The 23,286-nt window shown below is 40.0% G+C and overlaps 2 protein-coding genes across 2 annotated transcripts in view; one reads left to right on the forward strand and one right to left on the reverse strand.

Annotated features, from left to right (window-relative positions):
• Positions 1 to 7,675, reverse strand: part of pigk (phosphatidylinositol glycan anchor biosynthesis, class K) — a 27,464-nt gene extending 19,789 nt beyond the window's left edge. Inside the window, 9 exon segments of the mRNA XM_020591580.1 lie at positions 969 to 1,079; positions 2,260 to 2,377; positions 3,818 to 3,914; positions 4,548 to 4,659; positions 6,203 to 6,287; positions 6,289 to 6,300; positions 6,972 to 7,063; positions 7,197 to 7,250; positions 7,453 to 7,675. Coding sequence (XP_020447236.1) covers positions 969 to 1,079; positions 2,260 to 2,377; positions 3,818 to 3,914; positions 4,548 to 4,659; positions 6,203 to 6,287; positions 6,289 to 6,300; positions 6,972 to 7,063; positions 7,197 to 7,250; positions 7,453 to 7,518 — 747 coding nt within the window. The 5' untranslated portion in view covers positions 7,519 to 7,675.
• Positions 7,676 to 9,249: 1,574 nt separating this feature from the next.
• ak5 (adenylate kinase 5) overlaps positions 9,250 to 23,286 on the forward strand; it is a 56,633-nt gene continuing 42,596 nt past the window's right edge. The window contains exons 1-5 of the mRNA XM_020591482.1: positions 9,250 to 9,590; positions 10,893 to 11,079; positions 13,495 to 13,659; positions 16,206 to 16,378; positions 19,714 to 19,827. Of these exons, the coding sequence (XP_020447138.1) occupies positions 9,531 to 9,590; positions 10,893 to 11,079; positions 13,495 to 13,659; positions 16,206 to 16,378; positions 19,714 to 19,827 (699 nt within the window). The 5' untranslated portion in view covers positions 9,250 to 9,530. The remainder of the gene's footprint in view (positions 9,591 to 10,892; positions 11,080 to 13,494; positions 13,660 to 16,205; positions 16,379 to 19,713; positions 19,828 to 23,286) is intronic.

Raw genomic sequence — 23,286 nt, forward strand, 5'->3', positions numbered from 1 at the left:
GGAGTGGGGGAGGGGGGGGGGGGATGAGCAGTGGCCCCTGAGGTCAGTCTCTGCAGGAGTGAAAAAGATGAAAAGGGAGGTGCTGCTGAGATTGAGCTGTAGCCCAGAGCAGCATGAACTCACCATCTCTGCCATCATGTGTCAAAGGCCAACAACCTTAACACAGCATCAGACATTCCGTTTCAAGTACAGAGTCCTGCGAGCCCTGTCTGACTTTCATCCAGAAACTTCAGATACCAATCCCACCAAAAAAGTCTTTCTGCCACAGGTCAGAGAAGATTTAGGCCACATCTGCAACTAACGATTATATTTTATATATAATTAATCAGTTTTTATTACTCAGACGAGTATTGAGCCTCTAAGATGTCAAAAACTGTGCTACTGTGTTGTCTGACCAACAGCTCAAATTATCTGATTATCAAAATTTTCAATCAATCAGCTGTTTGTTTTATTGACTAATCAATAAAGGGGAAACTTGTAGTGTAAACAAAGGTCACATAAAGACAGCACAAGCTTAAACACCACCATATACTGTATGTATTTTACCTAAAACAGACATCTACTGCAGCAGTGTGTACATGCACAACCTCAGATGACAATACACACTGTACACTGTTGCCAAGCACACAAACACTGTTGATGCATATTATTGTGTATATTCACAGCTGGCACCTGCAAGTGTGCAAATACATTTGTGCATTGTACAATAATCATCTGATTGTAGCCTTGAGTTTTTTGGTTTGTATCATTAAGCTAAAAAAAAAAAAAACCCATAGAGACATATCATTATCATATCATTAACATAAATTACAGTTAATTTCAGACTGTTGCTACTTCCTGAATTTTAAAGACAGAACTATTAATCAATTAATCACCAACTTACTGACTGATAAACTGATAATGAGACTTTATGTTCTATGGTAAACAAATACTCTGTGACACTGGGTAAAAAGGAAACACTTCCTTACCAGATCGTTCATGTTGGTTTTGCTCGCAGGGTGGATATCTTCCAGGAACTCCAGCAGGTAGAAGGTGTAACGGTCCATCAAATGGACTCCTATGGCTAAATCTGGCTGGTGCTAGAAAGAGACAGGACAGGGAAAAAACAGGACTATTCAGTATCCAACAGCATTTTGTTAGCACTGGTGCATTTTTAGTTTCGGTTCAAAACTGTTTTAGACGTCAGGATCAGGATAGATCACTGGACAGAAGCATGTCTGAACTGTGTGGTCTGGCATTGTGACTGACTAATGCAAATTAATAAGAGGAGGACAAACCTGAGCCTGCTGATCAAACAAACAAAAACATTGAAAATCTAGTTGTGTATAGAGAGAATGAAATCATTGACCAACGGTGGCAAACTGGCACAGAGTGACAGCCCTCCACTGGTTTTAGCTCATGCTCTCTAAACACGAATTTAAGAAGAGCGCTTCTTTTGCATTTATACACAGATGGTGTCAGGATGAAACACTAATTGTTGGGTAACAATATCATATTAAAAAGTATATACTCTAATTGCTGGGTAACAATATCATATTAAAAAGTATGTTGACAAGTTAACAGCCTTTAAACTCTGCCACGTTTGCCTCACCTCTAATCACCAATGTAGCACGTGTAATGTGGTTGTCATTCAATTACAGTTTTAATGTGTCATGTGAATTAAGGTAAAACTAAACATCTTATGATGTACAATGTTACACTGATTCAGATGTCAGAGCCTGAAAAATTCAGATACATTGGCATAAACCATCACCTTGTTTACAAAACATGTATGTATTTACACATCCAGCAGCTACACAACAACATTACAATTTATTTGGAGTTGTGCTTTTAGCTCTGTTTTTGGTCTCTACCTGAGAGAAGTATCTGGCCTTAGTCGCCAAATACTCCCCTACGTTCACCAGCTAGTCTCCAACTGTCTGCCATCTGGTGCAGAGCTTGTAGTGTAAAATGGGCTTTTAAAGCCTTTTCATGATAAAATGTAATGTTATCTTAGGTATTGCTAACTGGGGTTGCTAAAATTGAAACCTCCCCAAATCAAATAAAGAGCAGGTTAACAAAATACTCAGATTACCTTCCAGTTTGCAGAAATTTGACACTTCATGTTGGAGAATGTGTGTTAATGGGTGAGTATGTTTGCACACAGCAGTCAAGACTTAGTCTTAAATCACGGTGGTATCAAAGCACACCGCTTATTAGAAAACGGACTGATTTTTTTTTTCGTTCTCTCTCTCTCTCATGTGTGGGCAGGTAACTCACTGACAGGGAGTCTTCTCCAACTTGGCTGCTTGCCAAAGCCATGAGGTTTGGAGAGTAGAACCTCTCATACATGGAGGCGCCCTGACAGGTGTCAATGATGAAGAGCAGCTCGTTGTACCTGGACACACACACGCACACACACACACACACACACACACACACACACACACACACACGCACACACACACAGAGGATCATGTCCATTCTCATACAAATCTGATGAGAGAATGCACAGCTGGTATAACAGTTGTCAATTTTTCCCAATAAATTTACACAACCCTTTTCACCAGCTTTTATACTGCAGTTACCATGGCAACCAAGTAAAACCAGCAGCTCCATTCAGTCCCTCTAACACACCCACGCACCCAGTTTCTCCTTCCCTTCATCAGTCGCTCTCGCCTTTCTGTCTTTCCTCCCTTATAGACAAATTTCACGACAACTTCTTTCCCCAGTTTAGATAGATGCAAGACTTTTACATCCAGTTGAATTAATCAAGGTGATTTGGGCACCATGAGGGAGGTGGCTGCAATTTGGCAGTTCAAGCCTCCAATTATTGCGTCAGTATCAAAGCTGCCATCTCTAAGCTTTTATCGAGGAGCCTGGGGACTGACTATAACCCAGACATGCTCTATTGATAGGCTTGGAGGACAATGGAGGTGCTGGTAGCAGAGATCCACTTTAACTCATTTAGTGTCTCAAAAGTCTCAGACACTACAGCACCCTGAAAAATGACATGACCGTTCCACCTTCATAGGACATCGAGTTATGCAGCTATAGATGTACATGATGTTTTATGTCAGCTTATTAGGTCAGGTGTCTGTGTAAATGACTTAAAATTAAGGTGCAGCAGGTTTTAACACTGACTGACTGTTTAAACTGTGTTTATACAAAGCTGTTACAATTTATATTTATGTTAACAATGAATCTAATGACTGTGCAATTTAAAAGAGTTCAGTAAAAGGGATGATTATCATCAGATTCTGATGTTAAGCTACTCAAACAGCCCTGCATACAGAATATAAAGCATGCACTCACAAAGCAGTACATTGGATCATAAATACACCGACTTTAAAGAGTAACTTTACACGAACCCGAAGTTTGGTTTCACCTGCCTCTTCTGAATCAAAGTTTAACATTTGTTGCACCTTTGACCTCACTCAACAAAAAACTGTATGATCTGTTGCACTTGTACTGTTGCCACATTTAACAGTGATGTCAGTGTGTACTGATCGTACCCTGAGTACACTTCTACATCACTGCAGCAAGAAGAGAATTTCAACTACTGGATGTAATCAAAAACAGTATTTTGAGCTGGTGCTAAGTTTTAGCACCAATGTACTGTCGCAGGCAAGTGTTGTATAAGAGAGAGTCAAACACCATGCACTTGTGCACTGTGTAGTGTATAAGCAAAGAGCAGCTAGTAGCAGATAAATGCTAACTGACCCTCAGGGTAAAAGCCAAGTGCAGTAGGCTGGCAAAAGGAGATCCACATTGTGTGACAGCCACTTTGTGTGGCCCTCTGCGTTTTTGAATTTATGTTGCTCTCCAGTTTATTTACCTTCTTTTCTGCCACATCTGCTCAAAAGCATCAGCCAGTTCCACATTGCTAATCTCCTCAGAGTCCTGGAACTTCAGAAAACCATTTCCACCATGGCCTGTTAAACAACCACACACATTATAAATATTTCAATAATCTCAGATTCATGATGCAAAAACCTGTGGGGAAAAACTGAAACTCTGAAAAGACTGTGGCTACATTCAGCCACAGATGAAGATAAAGACATGGGCTGATAAAAACTACACATCTTCAAACTATAATACAAGAGTGCAGAGACACTCATGGCTTTGAGAAGACAATATAACAAGAACTACTCAGTATGAATATTACTGTGAGTACAGGAAGTACATATGTGTTTCAGGTAGTGGTTATTGTGTTAGGCTGTAAAAATGTGCAATTATGCAGACAAAAGGACAGTACCAAAACAAGTCATCACTGAATTAGTTTGCTGGTGGAAGCTCATTTCTGATCTTGAGCTTTTCACTACACGTATAAGTGAAAGCCATAAGGTGTATGTTTGCATCCCTTCTCTGTGGGTAGGTGATAGTCTGGGAGATGTTAGGAATCTTTAACTGAAGCAAAGGTGTAGACAGTGTAGGAAATGTGTGCACGCAGAAAATGAATTACAGAGCTTAAATTATAAAATTACTTCTAGCACTGAACATTCCAACTCTCCTTAAATGCAAGACTGAAAAAGGAGCATTTGAGGCTGGATTTGTCCTTTTACTACCTGTCAAATATATGAGGATGTTGCTTCGGTCATCGGAGAGGAGGCGTTTGGAGCGAGGAGTGCTGGGAGGCAGCCTCCCAGTCAAAACACGTAGGAAGTTCTCCACTGTTACCTGAAACACAGGCGGAATACAAAATAAGTGATTTTCATGACAGTATGAACTGAAGTGATATGTACACCCTCTTATTTAATGCACATAGACTGAGTTAATGAAACAATGACTGCAATTTAAAAAAAAAAGAAAAAAAGAACACAAGTAAAAATATTTCACAAACTAAAAACTTTTCATGTGCATTATTAGGGTCATCGTAAGCCGGTAAGAGAAATATTTTTGCCCTGCTCTACTTATCTTTTAATTACACTGTGAAAATCGATCGCTCATTGCATCTTTTCTTCTTATTCTCTGCTTCATCTTTATCAGCTGCTCATGCACACGATTACCATTTGACAGCAAAACATGGATTAACAGCACAGTGTTTATTCAGGTTTACAAAACCAGCACAGAGCAAATAATCAAAAACAAACTGTGGTAAAGAGTGGATAAACCAATGTCACTGCCTTGGTCGAAGACAAACAGATCACTGGGGTGTTCCTCTATTTAAGGACTGACATGATATCAAGTCATTTCTTGGTCAACAGACAGAGCAAACACTGGACAAATAGTGTTGACCATACCTCCTCAAATTTCTCATGTACCTGTATATATAATATCTGTGTTATGTTATACAGTCTTCCTGAAGCAGATAACCAACATGTGAGGACCCCCACCAGCTGTGCATAACTACCCCTTCCTCTGACCTGCTGAGACATGGTCTCTACATGGTCATGCAAGTTGCAAGGTGGAACCGCTGTGGATCCGACTCATTCCAGCACACCCCCACACCCTGTGGCCACTTCATGGTTTATCCCTCCTTAGATCACAACCACTGCTGACTGGGAGCACACAACAAGCCTGGCTGTTTCTGGATGCTCTGACCCAGTCATGTGGCCATAGTGATTTTGCACTTCTTACAGTTACTCAGGTCTTTACACTGGCCTATTTCTCCAGAATCTAACACAATGACTATGAGAACTGACTGTTTACTTGGTATCAAATATATCCCAGGTCTTGGAGCTGGCACCAAAAGGGAGTCAATCCCCACAGACTCCCATGTTAAAATACCCAACTTTAGAGCAGAAATAAACATGTTTACAGCCTGGTAGAAAAAAAAAAAAAAAAACTATTTTGGTCTCTCTAGGTAATTTCCAATTCCATGACAACTGTAAGGGGGCAACTCGCCTTTTTAAATTGTATTGAGACTAAAAGTTATACATAATTAAGGGCATGGCTGCTTTGAGTGACAGACAAGAGGGTCCTGCAACAGGTGGTTAGCCACTAGCCATCTAGCAAGCTCCACTTCTTTACCCAATTTTGGATTAACTGGAGTTAGGTGGAGTGAACCACTACCAAGATGGCGATGGCCAGACTTTAGCCTCAAAACTCTCTTCAGAAAACCAAGGCATGAGATCATGGTGTGTTTGTCCTTTTATATACAGCCAGTGAGTGAAATAAACAAACACTTTAATTTAAACTTATTCCAAAGCACTAACTTTGTAAGGACAGTGTTGTTGTGTGTGTGTGTGTGTGTAACTGCCTGAGTTCCATGTGAACCAACCTCATATCCTCGGTAGTCCACCTCCACATCGTCACCATACACATTCAGCTCCATATTCTTGTGGCTGAACACTGTGGCAGGTTTGCAAAACTATGTGGCTGAAAAGAGAGAAAATGACAAAGGAAAATCATTACTTTTACATTTGAAAATAAATGAAAACACTAATGATATGCTCTGCATATTATACATTACATTACATTTTATTAGACTGACAGATGCTTGTGTCCAAAGCGACTTAGTTTTTCCACATAAACAGGCAAAGCAGGGGTTCAGTGTCTTGCACATGGATAGTGAACAAAAGTAGACACCTCGGCCATACAGTTAAAGCCCAACCAACTCTACAATCTACAGCTCACTGTTAATAACAGTGCACTGCCAAGCAAAAACTGACATTACAAACATCCTTAATCATGTCATCTTATCCTAATAAACAAACAACGAATGTGCAGAACTTCACAGATTCCTCAGTAACCTATCACAATGCTACTGGCACATACCCACACTACTGGAGATATCAAAAGAAATATTGACAAGACTAATTAAAATTAGGCAAAAAGAACATATTTGTAGTGTTAAGAAACAAACAAAATATCAGCAGTGAACATGATATTCTTAAATATGCAAACCTCTGCTCATTAATGTCAGCAGCTCAGTGACAACACATCCAATGCCTAGCTTTACCTTTATGTTAACACCATCAAATGATATCTAAAATTGACTAAATCAATTTGATATTACAAGGTGAGCTGTTCTATCATAATTAATTTACCTATCAGGGATCCCCAGCCTCTTAACACTTCTGTAGACAGACAGCGTATTGGCCACATGGCGATAGTTGAACCAGAATCTGGATGTACACACCTGCGTTGCACATGGAGAAAGGGACCAGTTAATCGTGCCACAAATTGGTTTCTGTTACTCCCACCTCTGATGTACAAAATCAATTAACATGTGCTCCGCCTCTTCGAAAGATGCAAAATGAATGAATACTCACCAGAACAGCCCAGTTGTTAGTATGACCACTGCTGAAGAAATGGCCCGCATTATCCTGAGAAACAAGTGAAAGAAGATAAATACATCTCCATGTTTATTGTGGTTTCGACTCAAATAAGCTACTAGGCTCATCACTCAAACAGCAGTTAACTGGCTAGCATGACAGCATAGAAGGCTAACATGAAAGCGACATTTCATATTAACTTCAACATACAACATAAAATTGGCAGAACATTGGGAGCGGAACATACACTCACCTCGATATTAATGCTGTCTATTAATAACTGCGTAGAAAATAAGCTTAATAAAGTCAGTATTTTCATTATGTAGCAGTGTTAGCACTGCACATCTAGGAAGTGAAAACCGATAGCTCCGCCCAAAAGGTACTTCCTGTAGGAGACGTTTCAAAATAAAAGCACGCAATAAGACAAAGAAAGAAAGAAAGCATGATAAGATATTTGTTAGAGAACGGGCTTGTCAAGGTCTCACTTAGCAGCTCCTCCTCTGGGCCGTATCCCAAAACCAACCAGACCCAATACGGTCAATCATCACTATTTACATACTGTATATATTGTAGATCATTCAACACTGAGAGTTTGCGATGATTTATTTATTCTCTTATAGCCTAACTTATAATAAAACAGGATTTGGGTCAAGAAATTTCCTTTTTGTCTATTGCAATACATGGTCTTACCAATGTTGTATATGTATATGTTGTATATAGGTCAAGTTATTTATTAACAATATATAACAAACTTAATATTTATTCCTTTATTTCACAGGTTTTTCACTTTGTGATCACCATTAAAGGGACACACAATGGCTTTTTCCTGTGTGTAACCAAATGTGTTTTTGCATTATGTAGCAATTAACTTTTAAGTATGACACTTCAGGAATTACAGTGCACAGCTGACTGCATGTCTAAAATAGCAAATCATCATTTGGTCAGATCATTTGTCAAATGATTGTGACAGCTTCATATTAAAATACCCAGTTGAAGTAGCCCAAGTGTTTGGGAGGCCTTCACTAAGGTGAAGCTATGAAAAAACATATCCTTCATACAGTTCTAATGGAACATTACAGCACAGCAAGAACTAGGATTGCTGGAAAAATAACCTTTGACACATCACATTGCATCTTTAGTGGTCCACCAGCCACTTTCATCCTCAAGACATCTCTTACTTCTCCTGCTTTTTGACCTGCAGCATCAGTCACTTTGCCTGCACAAAGCTCAGCATAGTAATGCTCCTTTCAAAATGCATAGCTAATGAAAAAGGGCAGAGCACCAGCAAAACGGTTCAGTCACATAAACTGATTCATTCCATTTTCAATCCATAGATTTTACATTTTACTGTCAGGCTGTTTTGTCCTCAGCAGTGAGTGATTTATTCAGACAGAATAATCAGGAATAATCATGACTTTACAACATGCTTCTCAGCTAATCTACTGTTGTTCTATGATATAGCCAGCTTGGAGACTTAAAGTTAGCTCTCCAGCTGTCAACAGGTTCAGCGGCCTATTAAGAATCAAATCCTATGGGACAAAACAAGAAATCAAACTGTCCTATTCCTGGGTCGCCTAAAACAACCTTGATTGTGTGACAAGAGGAATTCACATTTTGCTGAACTGTTTATATGAATTACCGAAAATAAAAATGTACAGTACATTGTTATGCAAGTTAAGTGTTGACCTCCAGTCAAACCTGTTTATAAAACTGTATTTAGCTGCACTGAATAACTTAACTATAAGTATTCACTGTATTGTCTGTAAGGCATTATTCAAAAATGTTTGGGACATTGCATGTACTGTATGTACATGTAAATTTACTGTAAGTCTGCTTGAGTAAAAAGTACAATATCTCCATATGAACTGCATTAGTGTAAAGCAGCACACAATAGAGCAAAGTACTTTTAAGTAAAAATCTGTACAAAACTACAAATAATTTCCATTGTAATTACTTAATCCTAAATCATAATCAAGTTTGTTTGCTGAGCGCGAACGGCTGAAAAACTCCATGTGAAGGCGGTTCGGGCGTCCTTGGGCACACGGCACCGTGCGCACCTTTGTGCCAACGTCAAGGCACATGGTGCGTGCTGGAGGCAGAGCGCTATAGGAGGGAAGACGGACGAGCCACGCATCCGCATCACTGAAGAGGGTGGCACGGTGGTGTCGCCTGCAGGAATCCACTTGTAAAGTCCTCACAAGAGGCGACCATGCGCTGAGGGGAAACTGTCTGGGGATCGTCTATCGACCGAAAATTATTTGACGGCACTGAAACATCCGAAAAAAAACCCGCTCTGGACAAGTTGTGCTTTCGGACGAAATCTGGCTGGAGATGAATACCAACGATGCCAAGGAGTATCTCGCACGGCGGGAGATAACTCAACTATTTGAGGTGAGAGATGGTGTGCGCTTTGTGAGGATGAGATGACCGGGCTACGTGCAGATTTCACAATGTGATTTTACACATTTTTACAAAGATGCACTGCAAAACACGTCAGAGTCAGGGTAAAGACCTCTTTATATGTAGTAGGCTACATCTTGTTAGGGTTGCGATGCACATGCCAGGCGAGTCTTATCAGAAATTTCCAGGATAAATAACTGTTTAGATGAGAAGGAAACCCCTTTTATAAAGTGCTTTATACTAATATATAGTTATAATTACAGCCAGCCTGAAACGGCAGTTACAGTAAACCCAGTCTTCCTCTGCTCCTTTGCGCAAGACAGAGAGATGTTCTTAACTGGATACAGCATTTTTTTTATGCTGAAAAATTAAAGTTAGTCTAGGCACTGTGACATAGTACAAAAAGAATGATAAAAGCTCATAATTATATGACACTTAACTCAAGGAACAGCAACAGACAGACATGAAAGTGCTACAAAGCATGAGTTCATCTGAAAACTGTCTACAGAAATATTGTACTATAAAAGGTAAATGATGCTATAAAGTACAATGAAACCACCACAGACTGACACATTAGAGAGCTTGTGGGAATATAATAATGAAATATAATTCATTTTCCCAAGGGGGATAGTAAATTGGCCCATCCACTTAATTAGACTTAATCCTGAGCGCAGTGCTGGTAATGTATGCAAGCAATCACTGCTTGTTTATTTACAGCAAGATCAAATTGAGCAGTGAAGTGACACATCATAATCATAACTGCATTGTGATTTTACTGCTAACAATTGCAGTTCATATGAAAGCATATTAATCATCAATCAACTAAATAAGCACATCAAAAACAGTTTTCAGTTGGGAGAGGCTTTCTGTTTTCATGCTGCTGGCGGTGGGAGCTGCTGTTAGCCAGGAGGGTGGAGGCGTCCACAGAGGAATGTAGCCTATTGTTTAAAACATCCAGGGTTAAGGAGGCAACTGTCACACAAACATGCTTGTATTTTGGCGTAGAGGTAGCTCTCACATCCATCATACCCACTGGCTTTGCTCTTTTAATAACGACAGGCCATCAGGGATTCTGTGTTTATTTCTGAGGATTCTGACAAAATGAGATGTTTTGTGGCTTTGGTGGAGCCAAGCCAAGGCAACTTCACTTCAAAACTTCACCCCGTAATGGCGGGCCGTTCTCTGCCATCACTCTGTCACAGAACAACGCTCCATAACAAATATGCCATCATGCCAAAGCAAATCTCTCCTCCTTCTGTACCTCATCACGTCCTCCCCCATTGTTTTCTCCAGAGCCTGCTGACAGGTTTGATGTACTACAGGCCTGACGACCCCATCGACTACTTGGAGGGTTGTCTGAAGAAAGTCAGGGAGCTCGGAGGACCAGACAAGGTGCGGTGGGATACGTTTGTGGGGCAAGAGAAGAAGTCCCTTCCCCCTCTCAATGGGGGCCAATCACGCAGGTCCCTCTTCAGAAATGGTGAGTGGTGAATTGATACAGTAAGACAAACTAGAACTGAAGCAGTCAATTAGCTGATTAGTAAGTTGACAGAAGATTTGTAGCAGCAATTTATAGTTTATATTGTAAGCAAAAAACCCATAAATGAGCCTCATAAATCTGAAGATTTCTTACTTTTGGCTTAATTTAATTTCTTTAATTGTTTGGATAAAAGACACCATATGAGGCTCTTTTATTTTATGACATTTCACTGACTAACCATTTTTGGTAGATTAATTGTACTGGCACTGTCTTTTATCTCATTAGGTTTTTGTCATAGCTTCTTTAGTTAAGGGAAAGGAAAAAGCTGCCAACTAGGAGCTGAGACATATTTTTTGGCACTTTCCTTCCTTTTAAGAAAGCTGGCTGCAGTACACCTTCCTCTCTCACACAATCAGAGCCAAATCAGAGTTTCAACAGGAGAGGGTATGTGACATTTGTACCATGCCCTCATGAGCATGAGATGAGCCCCAGACACACTGTTCAAACTGTGCTACTCTTGGAAGTACTAGAGGACTTCAGGGTGTGATGAGCTAGGAAGCTTTTCTCTTCTGTGTCTGTATGAAGCACAGCCATGCGCATCACTACTCTCAAATTTAGTTCCCTGAAAAAGCTAGAAGCATTTGACACACCAGAGCTCCCATGTCTAAAACACCAGCTATAACCAGAATCCAGCGTGAAGAGCCTTGAACATACCTGTGCTGCCTCCACTAACCAATGGATTTATTGGCCATTAGTTACTCCACCATGAAAGACAGATGACTGTGTGTAGTTGATCATTAATCTGAACTGAGATCCTAAAAGGCTCTCCATTCATCAGTTATCAGCTATATGGTTTCCAGCAGGTCTACCTGCAGACCTGCAAACAGAACATTTAAACATTTGCAAAGCAAAGTTTTTTCCATTTGCATTGTGTCATTAGGTTTCTTTTAAATTCAAACATTCACTTCCTTGTTTGATGATGTATGCGAATCACATCAGCAATGTACACTGTAGCTGTCTGTGAGAATATCGTGTATGTTCCAGACATTTTGCTCATGCAAATGCACACACATGCAGAGACATTTTCTGAAAGAGATATTGATTGAATAAGGGCACATTTCTGCCTTTATCTGATTTACTGTATGTGTTAGAAATGTTAGGAGGCCCAAAGTCACCTTTAGACTCACACAGGTGGCGCAGCATTAGTATTCACTTTTTTTCTAAATATTTTCCAGACTAACCAGAGCAATGTGTGCTGCATAACAGCTCCACTGCTGTGATTCAACTCTCTGATTCAACAAAAGTCGCATTCCATTTCTGTACTGTCATTGTGAAATTGTATGACCAATACCATCTTCTGTGCTGTAATTTATGTCCATCTGTAATTCACTCTCTTGCTGTTAGAACACGCATCATATGTTGGTTCTTGATCCGGAATTGGACTGGCAGTGTTTGAGATAATGTGAGACCTGCACCTATAAACTGACTGGCAGTATGAAATTACATCAATCAGCCATAACATTATGACCACCGACAGGTGAAGTGAATAGCATTGATTATCTCGTTACAGTGTCACCTGTCAGTGTGTGGGGTATATTGGGCAGCAAGTGAACATTCATGGTGTGAATTTGATGCTTTGGAAGGAGGAAAAACAGACAAGCATCAGGATCTGAGTGACTTTGACATGGGCCAAACTGTGATGACTGGGTCCAAGCGTCTCCCAGACTGCAGGTCCTGTTGGGTGTTCCCAGTCTGCAGTGGTTAGTAGCAACCAACAGTCTTTAAGGAAAGACAAACAGTGAACCAGCGACAGGGTTGTGGACGCCCAAGATTCACTGATGATGACCTTGACCTACTGTAGATTAAACTTTTAAACTTCATTAATTGTTTTCAAAAGATTCTATTTTGTTAGCATCTTTGTTAAAATGGTTGAAAATGAGAAACACTGCACACTGGTCTCTATAAAGAGAAACATTCAGCAGCTATAGTGGTGATATCACACCCAGAGAAGGGAGGCTGTTGGATTTGTTTTAAAAAATTATCTCTAACGACCACAGTTTTCACTCCTTTTTACATAATTTCATCACTAAATGATAAACAAATTCATGCTCTTTCAGACTGTATAACTGTGGAAGCAAACAAATTCACACAACATGCGCTGTGAACCTCAGAGTGATGCAAGCACCAACCAACTGTCACACTGACTGCTGTGTACACAGTCTTAGGCAGGTGGTCATAATGTTATGGGTGATGGCAACCTCTAAAACATGGAATCAATATATTGTATATCAGAGATAATCAATGATGAACTTCAGGTTATGGAAAAGAAATAGTTCCTTATCAGTGCTTCAGACAAGAGCTGACTACTTGGGTCTAATTTAAACATTTGTATGTGTGTGACTGTGTGTGGGACAGTGTTGCCCGAAAAAAAAATTCCCTACAGACGATATGACCGCCTCCCTCCCATCAGCCAGTTCTCCATTGAGAGTGACTCAGACCTGTCGGAAACGGCGGAGCTGATAGAGGAGTACGAGGTGTTTGATCCATCAAGACCACGACCCAAAGTCATCCTCGTCATCGGTAAAGGCTCACTACAACAAATAAGAACATAAACATTACATTAAATATGTGTATCCTCAAACTACACATGAATAAGGACACTTTTTTAAGCAAAAATGAAGGATGGTCTGACGTTTTTGATTTGAAATGCTTCTCCTGAATTGTGCTTTCCAATAGATAAGAGACAGGAGTAAAGATCCTTTCATGTGTAAACGCAGCAAAACGCTGCAGCCAGTTTCTCTTGTTTCTATTCACTACTTCAGATGAAAGTTTGATCCATTTGTATAAAGAGGTCGACAAAAATATAAAGTAGAAGTTTATATTTGCCTCGTTGATGATCTAAAAATACACGGTGTGGATGGGAATCTATGACTTGGTGTGTGTGTGCACTAGCAGTGTGTTTTTCATGGCATTTTGAACACAGCACCGCCCTTCTCTGTTCGTATCAGCAGGAGAGATCCTGTTGCATGTCACTCACTGTGTTAGACACTCACACTCTCCTAATCTGATTTCCTTGATGGCCCTGCATTAACCTGTCAAATACACTGATTAATCTTTTAAATTAAGCATGGCAGCAGCACAAAGAGAGAAATGACACTGGTTGAGCTGGACCAGAAAGGCTGCTATTTATAAAGCCTTTTTAAAAAGTTTATTTAAATGATTTTGAAGCCTTTTAAAAGCTCTTAAGAGATTTCTGACAGAATGCTGCTACACCATGATTTGTTTTTGTTGTCTACCTTAGATGTTTACTCTGTCTGTGGTGTGGATAACAGTTATTTGTCCTCACAGCACAAAGCCAGTTCCTATCTCACCTTTGCGAGCACTTGTGCCCTACTTTAAAGGCACAACAGGATGTCGGCAGCTGTCGTGTCTTTTGGAAGATCATGGCAAATGTTGTGTCTGTCATGTCTGCAGAGAGAGAAAGAGAGTGGACAATACAAGTGGGGTCAGGAGGGCACTGAGTTGAACTAAATACTCAGATATATGACAATGTGCAATCTGCTAAATACACATTAGGGAATCAGTCTTATCCCCCTACCACCCCTCTCTCCATTATCATCCCATAAACACTTTCTCCACTGTTGTTATTTATTTCACTACTTTCTGTTGACACAGTTATCATAGCAGGAACTCACATGACTTACTGGGACACTGAACCATTGTTAACATTATTAGCTGCACGTGTTCAGTCAAAACGTCTACCATGAAAATGTCTCTTTCACTTCCCTCATATATAAAAATAAAGTGAAAATAAAATTCTAACCCTTCGCCCTATCTAAGAAGGAAATTAATCACTTCAGTAGAAGCTGAGACAGTATGTAAAATCAAAATTAAAACTGAACACAGTGATGTGTAAATCATGTGACTTGGGGTTGTACAGTAACAGTAGAATGTTAACTGGAATAGCTTTGGGAAATGCACTTATTTATTTCACTCTCCTGTTGAGTGTTAAATGAGAAGATCAAAATGACTTGCATGTCTTTGTGTTAAATATGAAGCTACACCCAGGTTAGGCTGTCAACAGGGTGAAGTGGCTAATCTGACTCCATCAGAAGGAAACTAAATTCACCTATACCACCATCTGTAAAACTCACTTTTGCCTTTGGTCAGTTCTAGGCTGGCTGTTTCCCCCCTTTGCTAAGCTAACTGTCTTCTAGCTATTCTTTCACATTTACTGTAGTACACAGACAGACAGGGGCGTGATATCAGTTTTGTCTTTCTAAAGACAGTATAAGTGTTTGGGTCAGCTGTCAGGTATCTGTCAGCTGATGGGAAGTAGATATTAAACACAGTGTCAGCTGTGGTTTTTGTGCATGACAGCACAACTCTAAAGGTCTTAATGAGGTTCAAACAAACTAGGCTTGACCTGCTGTCTGACCACAAGCAATGCATACTTTTAGAACTGACTGTTTCAGAAACATGCTTCCCATCGTCAGAAAGGCCTCTGACCTAACCACCACTATAGGTTTTGATACTCAGTTTACCTTTAGGGACAGTCACTCCACTGAAATCTGTCAGTCAGAATTGGACTATGTAATTTAAATCCAACCAAATAATATATTAGCAGACAGTCACTGAGTTGTGATGATTTTATTCACTTGGATGCTTGGACACTTCTTTTTGGGACAGTTGATTCACAAGGTTGACTTTTATAGGTGTGAACATCTCCTGCACTAAGATCATCTAGCGACTGTAAGAGCTGTCTCCTCTTGTCATCACTCCTCTGCACATCCTTTTTCCTGTTGAAAACTTCAGAAAAACAGAAGAGCATTTGGTAACAAATGTAGGAGATTCACACATACCTGTCTCGCTCATCTGCCCCCCCTCTGCCACACACATGCCCTTCTCCTCCGCAAAACACACACACAGCAACACAGTCACAAACACCCTCTCGCACATGTACAAGCAGAGCCGTGCACACACACACGCAAAGTCTCACATACTGTAGGCTGGGTAATACACACATGCGCCTACACTAACACACCCACGCACATAATGTTTCACACTCACACCACAGACAAAAATCTCTCCCAAAACATCCACAGCTCTCTCTCCTCTGTGCCTAGGTGGCCCTGGCAGTGGCAAAGGAACACAGAGCCTGAAGATTGCCGAGCGCTACGGCTTCCAGTACGTGTCTGTGGGCGAGCTGCTGAGGAAGAAGATGATCCACAACGCCACCAGTAACAGAAAGTGGAGCCTGATTGCCAAAATCATCACCAACGGAGAACTGGCACCACAGGTAGCAGAGAAACAGAGCAGGAGAGGGGAGGAGGCGGGAGTAAGTGCGTGAAACAGGGTGAACATGAGGAGAAGAATGACCGCAGAGTGTGTCCAGTCACTCACAGGTCATTATCACAGCGTGCTTGTAAAAAGGGACTAATTAGCAGCATCCATATCACAAGTGTGCTGCAGAGATGGATGCTTATCCCTCGTATTAACGGCCTTCTTTGCAAGATAATGACTCTGCCTGGGAAGAAAATGGGCACAGACCCCCTGTGGTTGTTTGTGTTCCACACAAACACTGTATAGGAAACACGCGGAGGCCTTGCACATCCCAGTTCAATATGAAATAAAGATTATTTCTTTGATTAAAATTTGTAATTGTATGAATTCAAGGATAATGCCATCACAAAACAGTTCTGAAATTACAACAGCTCCAGTGTCTGAGGCTGAGTGCAAGTACATATGGGAATTAAAACTACTGCATAGCTCACAAATGTGTTCTGCAGCCAGACAGACAGCTGTTTCTCTTCATAGAGACCAGTGAAAATTATTTCTCACTTTCAACCATTTTAACACAGATTCAAACAAAACTGAATCTTTTGAAAACAATTAATGAAGTTTAAAAGTTTAATCTACAGTAGGTCAACGTCATCATTAGTGAATCTTAGGCATCCACAACCCTGTCACCGGTTCACTGCTTGTCCTTCCTTAGACACTGTTGGTTGCTACTAACCACTGCAGGACCTGGACCTGCCGTCTGGGAGATGCTGTAACCCAGTCATCACAGTTTGGCCCTTGTCAAAGTCACTCAGACCCTCACATTTGCCTATTTTTCCTGCTTCCAAAACATCAGCTTTGAGGACTGAATGTTTACTTGTTGCCTAATATACCCCACACACTGACAGGTGCCACTGTAATGAGATAATTAATGTTATTTACTTCCCCTGTCAGTGGCTGTAGTATTGTGGCTGATCGGTGTATAAACAGTGTATGCATTAAAAATGATCACTATTCATGGGAAGTACACATGTACGATTTGTTGATTTAAAGTTGCAAAGCATGGGTACGGTCCCTTACTTTAACACACTTTGTCACAGGCTCTGTGTTTGGTTAGTGGTCTGGTTTCCAGCTGTCCTAAAAATAAATGCACTTTGTCTGAGAATCCCTGAAAAGTACTGAACAGGGGTTTGTCTTATCGTGTTAGTGAGTGACTGATTCTGGTTTTCTGGATGCAGATTTATGAATACAGTGAAAAGACCTAAGAGAGGAGACTTTACTGTCAACCTGGGTTGGTGATACAGTGCGGTACTGTACAAGGCTGTAGCACAGATGGTTGGCAGTTTTTAGTTTGTGCCTGCTCATGAATTATCTTCTGTAACTGCCTACCTCGTCATTTATCATCCCTTCCTTGCAGATCTGGCACAACATCACAGCTCCCTTCTGGACATTTGCCAGATGTCAATCCAGGAGCCAATGAGATAAACAGCAAAGTAGGCCAAGATATGATAAAGTGACGTGTGGCTGCAAGGCATTTAATTTCCTGCCATTATTGGTTTAGCAAAGCAGATTATAATTTGGGTTTTTAATGATTCTGTTTATAATGACGAGAGGAAAAGGCAAAATACTCCTGGCTCTAGGAGAAGGCTGTTGTTCTGAAGCTTTAGCCCTTAGGACAGGTTTTAACATGTGCTGAGTGATGTTACTGTCAAACAACTTGTTTTCACTGGTGTCCAAAGTTTGTCCCCTGTAAAACCATGCAATCCAATCAGCAAAATCCAAGCTATCCCCTGTTTCCAGGGTTTTAGCTCCATAGTCACATTTGACAGACAGACAAGACAGTGATATCAATCTTCTCATCTAACACTTGCCTACAGAGCAAATAAGCATATTTCCCAAATTGATGATCATAAGATGTATTCCTACAATCTTTGTCTCTGTAAGTCACCTTGGAAAAAGGTTAATCATGCATTTCCCATTTGTAGCCTGGAGTCCTGTCACTGCGCTCTGCTGTGAAGACCTTTCAGCTGTCAAAACACTGCGAATAATTCAAAATGCAGGAAGTACACAGCATCAGTTCACAGACTCTCAGCCAGCTTCCAGATTCTTGCAGTTTGCCTTCTATTCACTGCAGGGTCACATGACTCAGTACATTTCTGAACTTCTGTTCCCTTAGAAATCCCAACGGTCACCTCATAAGAGGCTCTTGGCTGTTTGACAGTCTGGTCTAAAATTAATATCCTCAGACTGCAGCAGAATCTTCTTGTTTAGACGGACTCAGCAAACTACAGGAGCATTTTTAAAATCAGTCCTATGAATAACTATTTATCTACATAAATTAATAAATAAAATTGCCAAAACTTTGATGGTTCTAACATCTTCAGTATGGAAATTTGCCATTTCTCCATTTCTGGGCTTTACCTTGGGCTCTGGGAAATTTCAGTTTTCAGCTGGTTCAAGTATCCATAATCTCAAATTACTGCTCACTACTGTATAAAGTAAGAGTACTTAGAGAACTAGTGAATGAGTGAACAGGGGGTGATTCAGCTTCAATGGGTCTCTCTAGCTGCTTGTCCACTGTAAGAAGGCTTCTGTTATTTGTAGATAAATTGGCTCTCTAGGAATCAGAAATGGTTGTTTGATGCCTGTATTCCCATGAGAGCTCAGGCAGAGACCAATGCAGAAGATCAGAGGACTTTTCTTATATTAGCTTTCGTCATTTAATCTGTGTGATGGAATCAAGATTAGGTTTAATCTCTGTGTAGTCTGTAGGGCCACTGCTCTTATTCTGTGGTTGGCCGGAAATGAAACCTCTGTGTTAGTCACCGCTGGCCTCGGCCAAGGCCACATGTTATTTTTAAACCAGAGCGTTGCTCATGTATCTCTGCCATATTATATGATACATTCTGCCTGGAGAAATACATTCGAATATGTTGACCCCCCCTCCCCCTCCAGGCAGGAGGAAGCAAATGATGCTGAGAGATGCTGGCACTCCCTGGCCTCAAGTGCACTCCAGACAGTTGCTCTGCTGCATTCAGGAATATTAAATTCCAACTGGATAAACAGATGAAACATATTGTGAAATTCTCCATTGTGCCGTCATGATTTTCCATTAACGGTGTTATTGCTTCTAAATCAGCTACTCATTGATTTTCAAGATACAATTACAAAAACATTAACCAAATTAATCACCTCCTTTATGCTCTTACTGGAAAATAAAATCATAACCACAACCTTTCTGCTTCATATTTTGCCTGCAGATATGGTTGTTTGTTGTCAAGCTTTAGACATTTAAACACAAACTGAGGGGCCAAGAGATGCTAATCACGAATCGTATTGCTGTTGTGTTTTCAGGAGACCACAATAACTGAGATCAAGCAGAAGATTATGAAGATACCAGATGCTAATGGTCTTGTCATAGATGGGTTCCCTCGTGATGTCGGACAGGCCTTGTCCTTTGAGGACCAGGTGAGTTTCTATCAGGCTTATTCAAATGTAGAAGATTACTTCTGAGGGCATTCTCAGACTTGTTCTGCATACTATTTATCTCCACTCATTTAAGAATGGAGTCACTACCGCATGGTTGTTTTCACCATTGATTGTATATAAAAGATGGACAGACTCACTGTGACGCCACCCACTGGTTTTCTGAAGAGCAGTTTTGAAGCTCAAGTCTGGCTTACTTGAAACAAACACAAACCTGAGGTTTGATAACTTTCACACTTCGTCTACTGTGCCAAATTTTTAGGGCAAACAGCCTCAGGTATGAAAAAACCCTCCCCAGTCAATCAAAGTGTGAAACCAATCTATGCAGAGGCTAAAGAAAACTGGAGTGATTTATAAATATTTAGTAATCTAATTAGGCACCTTGAATCAAAATTTAGGGACCTAGAGATTTCTAGCTCTACTATATAGGACATTAAACTCTTCATTATTCATTTTAGCTGCTTATTCACTGCACTACAGTTGTTTCAACCTGTGACCAGCTGGAACACAGTGTTTTGTTGTTTGTTTTTTTGATATCCAAACAAATCACTGTGGTTATTTTGCTATATAAATTCAGTGAAAGTTCTTATCTGTGTGTCCAACACACACAAAGAGATAGTCAACCAAATATGTAAATGAGCAGAGCTGTTTGCACACCACGCACTGGAGCTGGACTCACACCATGAGATCTAAACATGGCAGCATTGGCTGGTCTGTGGTTTGAGTCACACTGCTGGTGTCTGATGTATTTGATATCAAAGGTTCATGGTTTCTGCAAATCACAGTCGAGGTGTTTAGACTCCTTGGGGAAGTATAAATATGTAATCTGGGGCGACTGTGGTTCAGTGGCTAAAGCAGGGTTGGAGATTCGAATATCGATGCCTGCAGTCCACAAGTGTCCTTGGGCAAGACACTGAACCCCCCCCATTGCCCCCGATGATTAGAGTCATTGGTTGAGTTGGCGCCACAGATGGCTGCCATCGGTTCTGTACTGGAAACAAATTCCTTGTGTGTAACATACTTGGCCAGTAAAGGTGATTATCCTTATTATTATTATGTTTTATGAGTTTATCTAAAAGTGCAATCTCTCAACTGTAACTAATTAAAATTTAGACAGTTATTGCAAAACACATATTTTATAAATTTTCAAATGAGTATCAATGCATGAGATGTCTTGTCAACCTCTGTGGTGCGGACAGTACTGACTGGAACCATCTACTGGAAAAACTGTTTACAGGCTAAGAGCTCCCAGAAGTGAATTCACCATAACTTGATCGCCCCCTACTGGCTCGTCGCAGTATAGGTCATAAATCCCGCCTTCTCCATGTTAGTGCATGAGACTTGAGCCACAATAAAAACTCCAGAGGTCACTTCTGCAGTTTTTGCTAGATATTATCACAGTGATGTGTGTACAATTACACATCCTCCAACTCTAAACAACACTAGATAGTTGACTTATGAATGTATGCACACCCATCGATAACATTAACAAGCAAGCCAAGAAGACACATTTAAAAAAATAACTTTAGAATTAAAAGGAGTCACATTTCTCTACTTTTGTTAGATGTGAATTAACAAGTATCACATTTCTCTACTTTTGCTTGACGCTGACCTCCTTTCATCATCAGTCATATCAATCCCAATCCCAAAATATGGGATCAGAGGAATGGTTCTGAAAAGGATTAGAAGTTATTTGACACAGAGGCGTCAATTTGTGAAGTTGGGTGAACACCAATTGAGTGAGCTGGATATTGTATGTGGAGTGCCTCAGGGTTCTGTTTTGGGACCTAAATTATTTATATTATACATTAATGACATATGCAAGGTTTCTGAAATTGTCAAAGTGGTTTTGTTTGCTGATGACACTACCATATGGGCATCTGATGAAAACCTACAGCAACTCTCAGAACGGGTTTCACAGGAACTTGAGAAGATAAAGAAATGGTGTGATAGTAATATACTATCTCTGAATCTGGATAAAACTAAATTTATGGTATTTGGGAATCGTAGACTAGATAATGAACTTCAATTGAAAACTGGGGGAGCTAATATAGAACGAGTATATGAAATTAAATTTCTAGGTGTCATAGTTGATGACAAATTCTCCTGGAAATCTCATATCAGATATGTTCAGCACAAAATAGCAAAAAATATATCGATATTGGCAAGGGTTAGATATATTTTGGACAGGAAAGCACTACGCATTTTGTATTCTTCATTGATTTTACCATACTTAGAGTATGGCGTTGAAAACTGGGGAAATACATACAAAAGCTCACTTCAACCATTGTATATATTACAAAAAAGAGCAATAAGAATTGTGCATAAGATGGGATATAGGGATCACACCAATGTAGCTTTCATACAGTCTAAATTGTTAAAATTTTTTGATTTAGTGGGATATAAGACTGCTGTGTTTTTGTATAAAGCCAGGAACAATTTATTACCTGGTGGAATTCAAAAACTATTTAATGAAAGGGAAGGGGGATACAATTTAAGGGGTCAGTTAAATTTAAAAATTCATGCTATACGTACAACCAAAAAAAGATTTTGTATTTCCATAAGTGGGGTAAAACTATGGAATAATTTAAGTGTGGACATAAAAATAGTAATAGAATTGATGTGTTTAAACATAAATATAAAGGTATGTGTCAATCAAGATATATGCAAGAACAGGCTCAATGATTAACCAGATGGAACATTGTGGGTGTGGTGTATGAATGTTAACACTTTGTAATAATTCTTTAGTATATTACTTGTGTGGTGTAGAAGATAATTATCTATGTAGAGATACTGCTTGCAAACCAATGATAGAGAGATGATGTTATGGGGTAGGACTGGATAAGTCTGACTTCTTCCTACTACATTCAAGCATGTACTAGGTATAAGCAAATTGATATTGGATTAGCATTTGTTGGATGTGTGTAAAATTATGTGTTGACATATCAACTGTCTTTACATGCTTGAAAGAATAAATCAAATCAAATCAAATCAAATCCTCCATCAAACTCAAGATATTGAAAAAGACAGAGCATTACTGGGGTTTATGTTATTACTGCATTTCATAATGCAATTCCTTACACTACTTGTTAGTGAAAAAATAATCACATTATTGAAATAGTGTGTTACTGCCCGGTACTGCCTTGTGATTCATGTTACTTAAACACCTGTTGAGTCAGCATCTCCACTAAGTTCTGTGTTTGTCCCACTTCAGAGCAATGCAGGGGTGTAACTCATTGTTTCACAGCCACTTGGAGTCTTGTAATCTCAGCACTCTGCGTGTTACCCGGTGATTTATGGTGAAAGGTACGGTGTGCTGAAATCACAGTCGGGACTGAAAAATATCTAAAATCAGGCTGTAGTTAACTGCTGCTGGAACACGATATTTATAGCAGGCGCAGAGATAATGAACTAATTTTAAATTACCGGTGTCTGCAAGGT

Source organism: Monopterus albus, unplaced genomic scaffold (genome assembly GCF_001952655.1).
Source record: "Monopterus albus unplaced genomic scaffold, M_albus_1.0 scaffold14.1, whole genome shotgun sequence".
Taxonomy (NCBI): domain Eukaryota; kingdom Metazoa; phylum Chordata; class Actinopteri; order Synbranchiformes; family Synbranchidae; genus Monopterus; species Monopterus albus.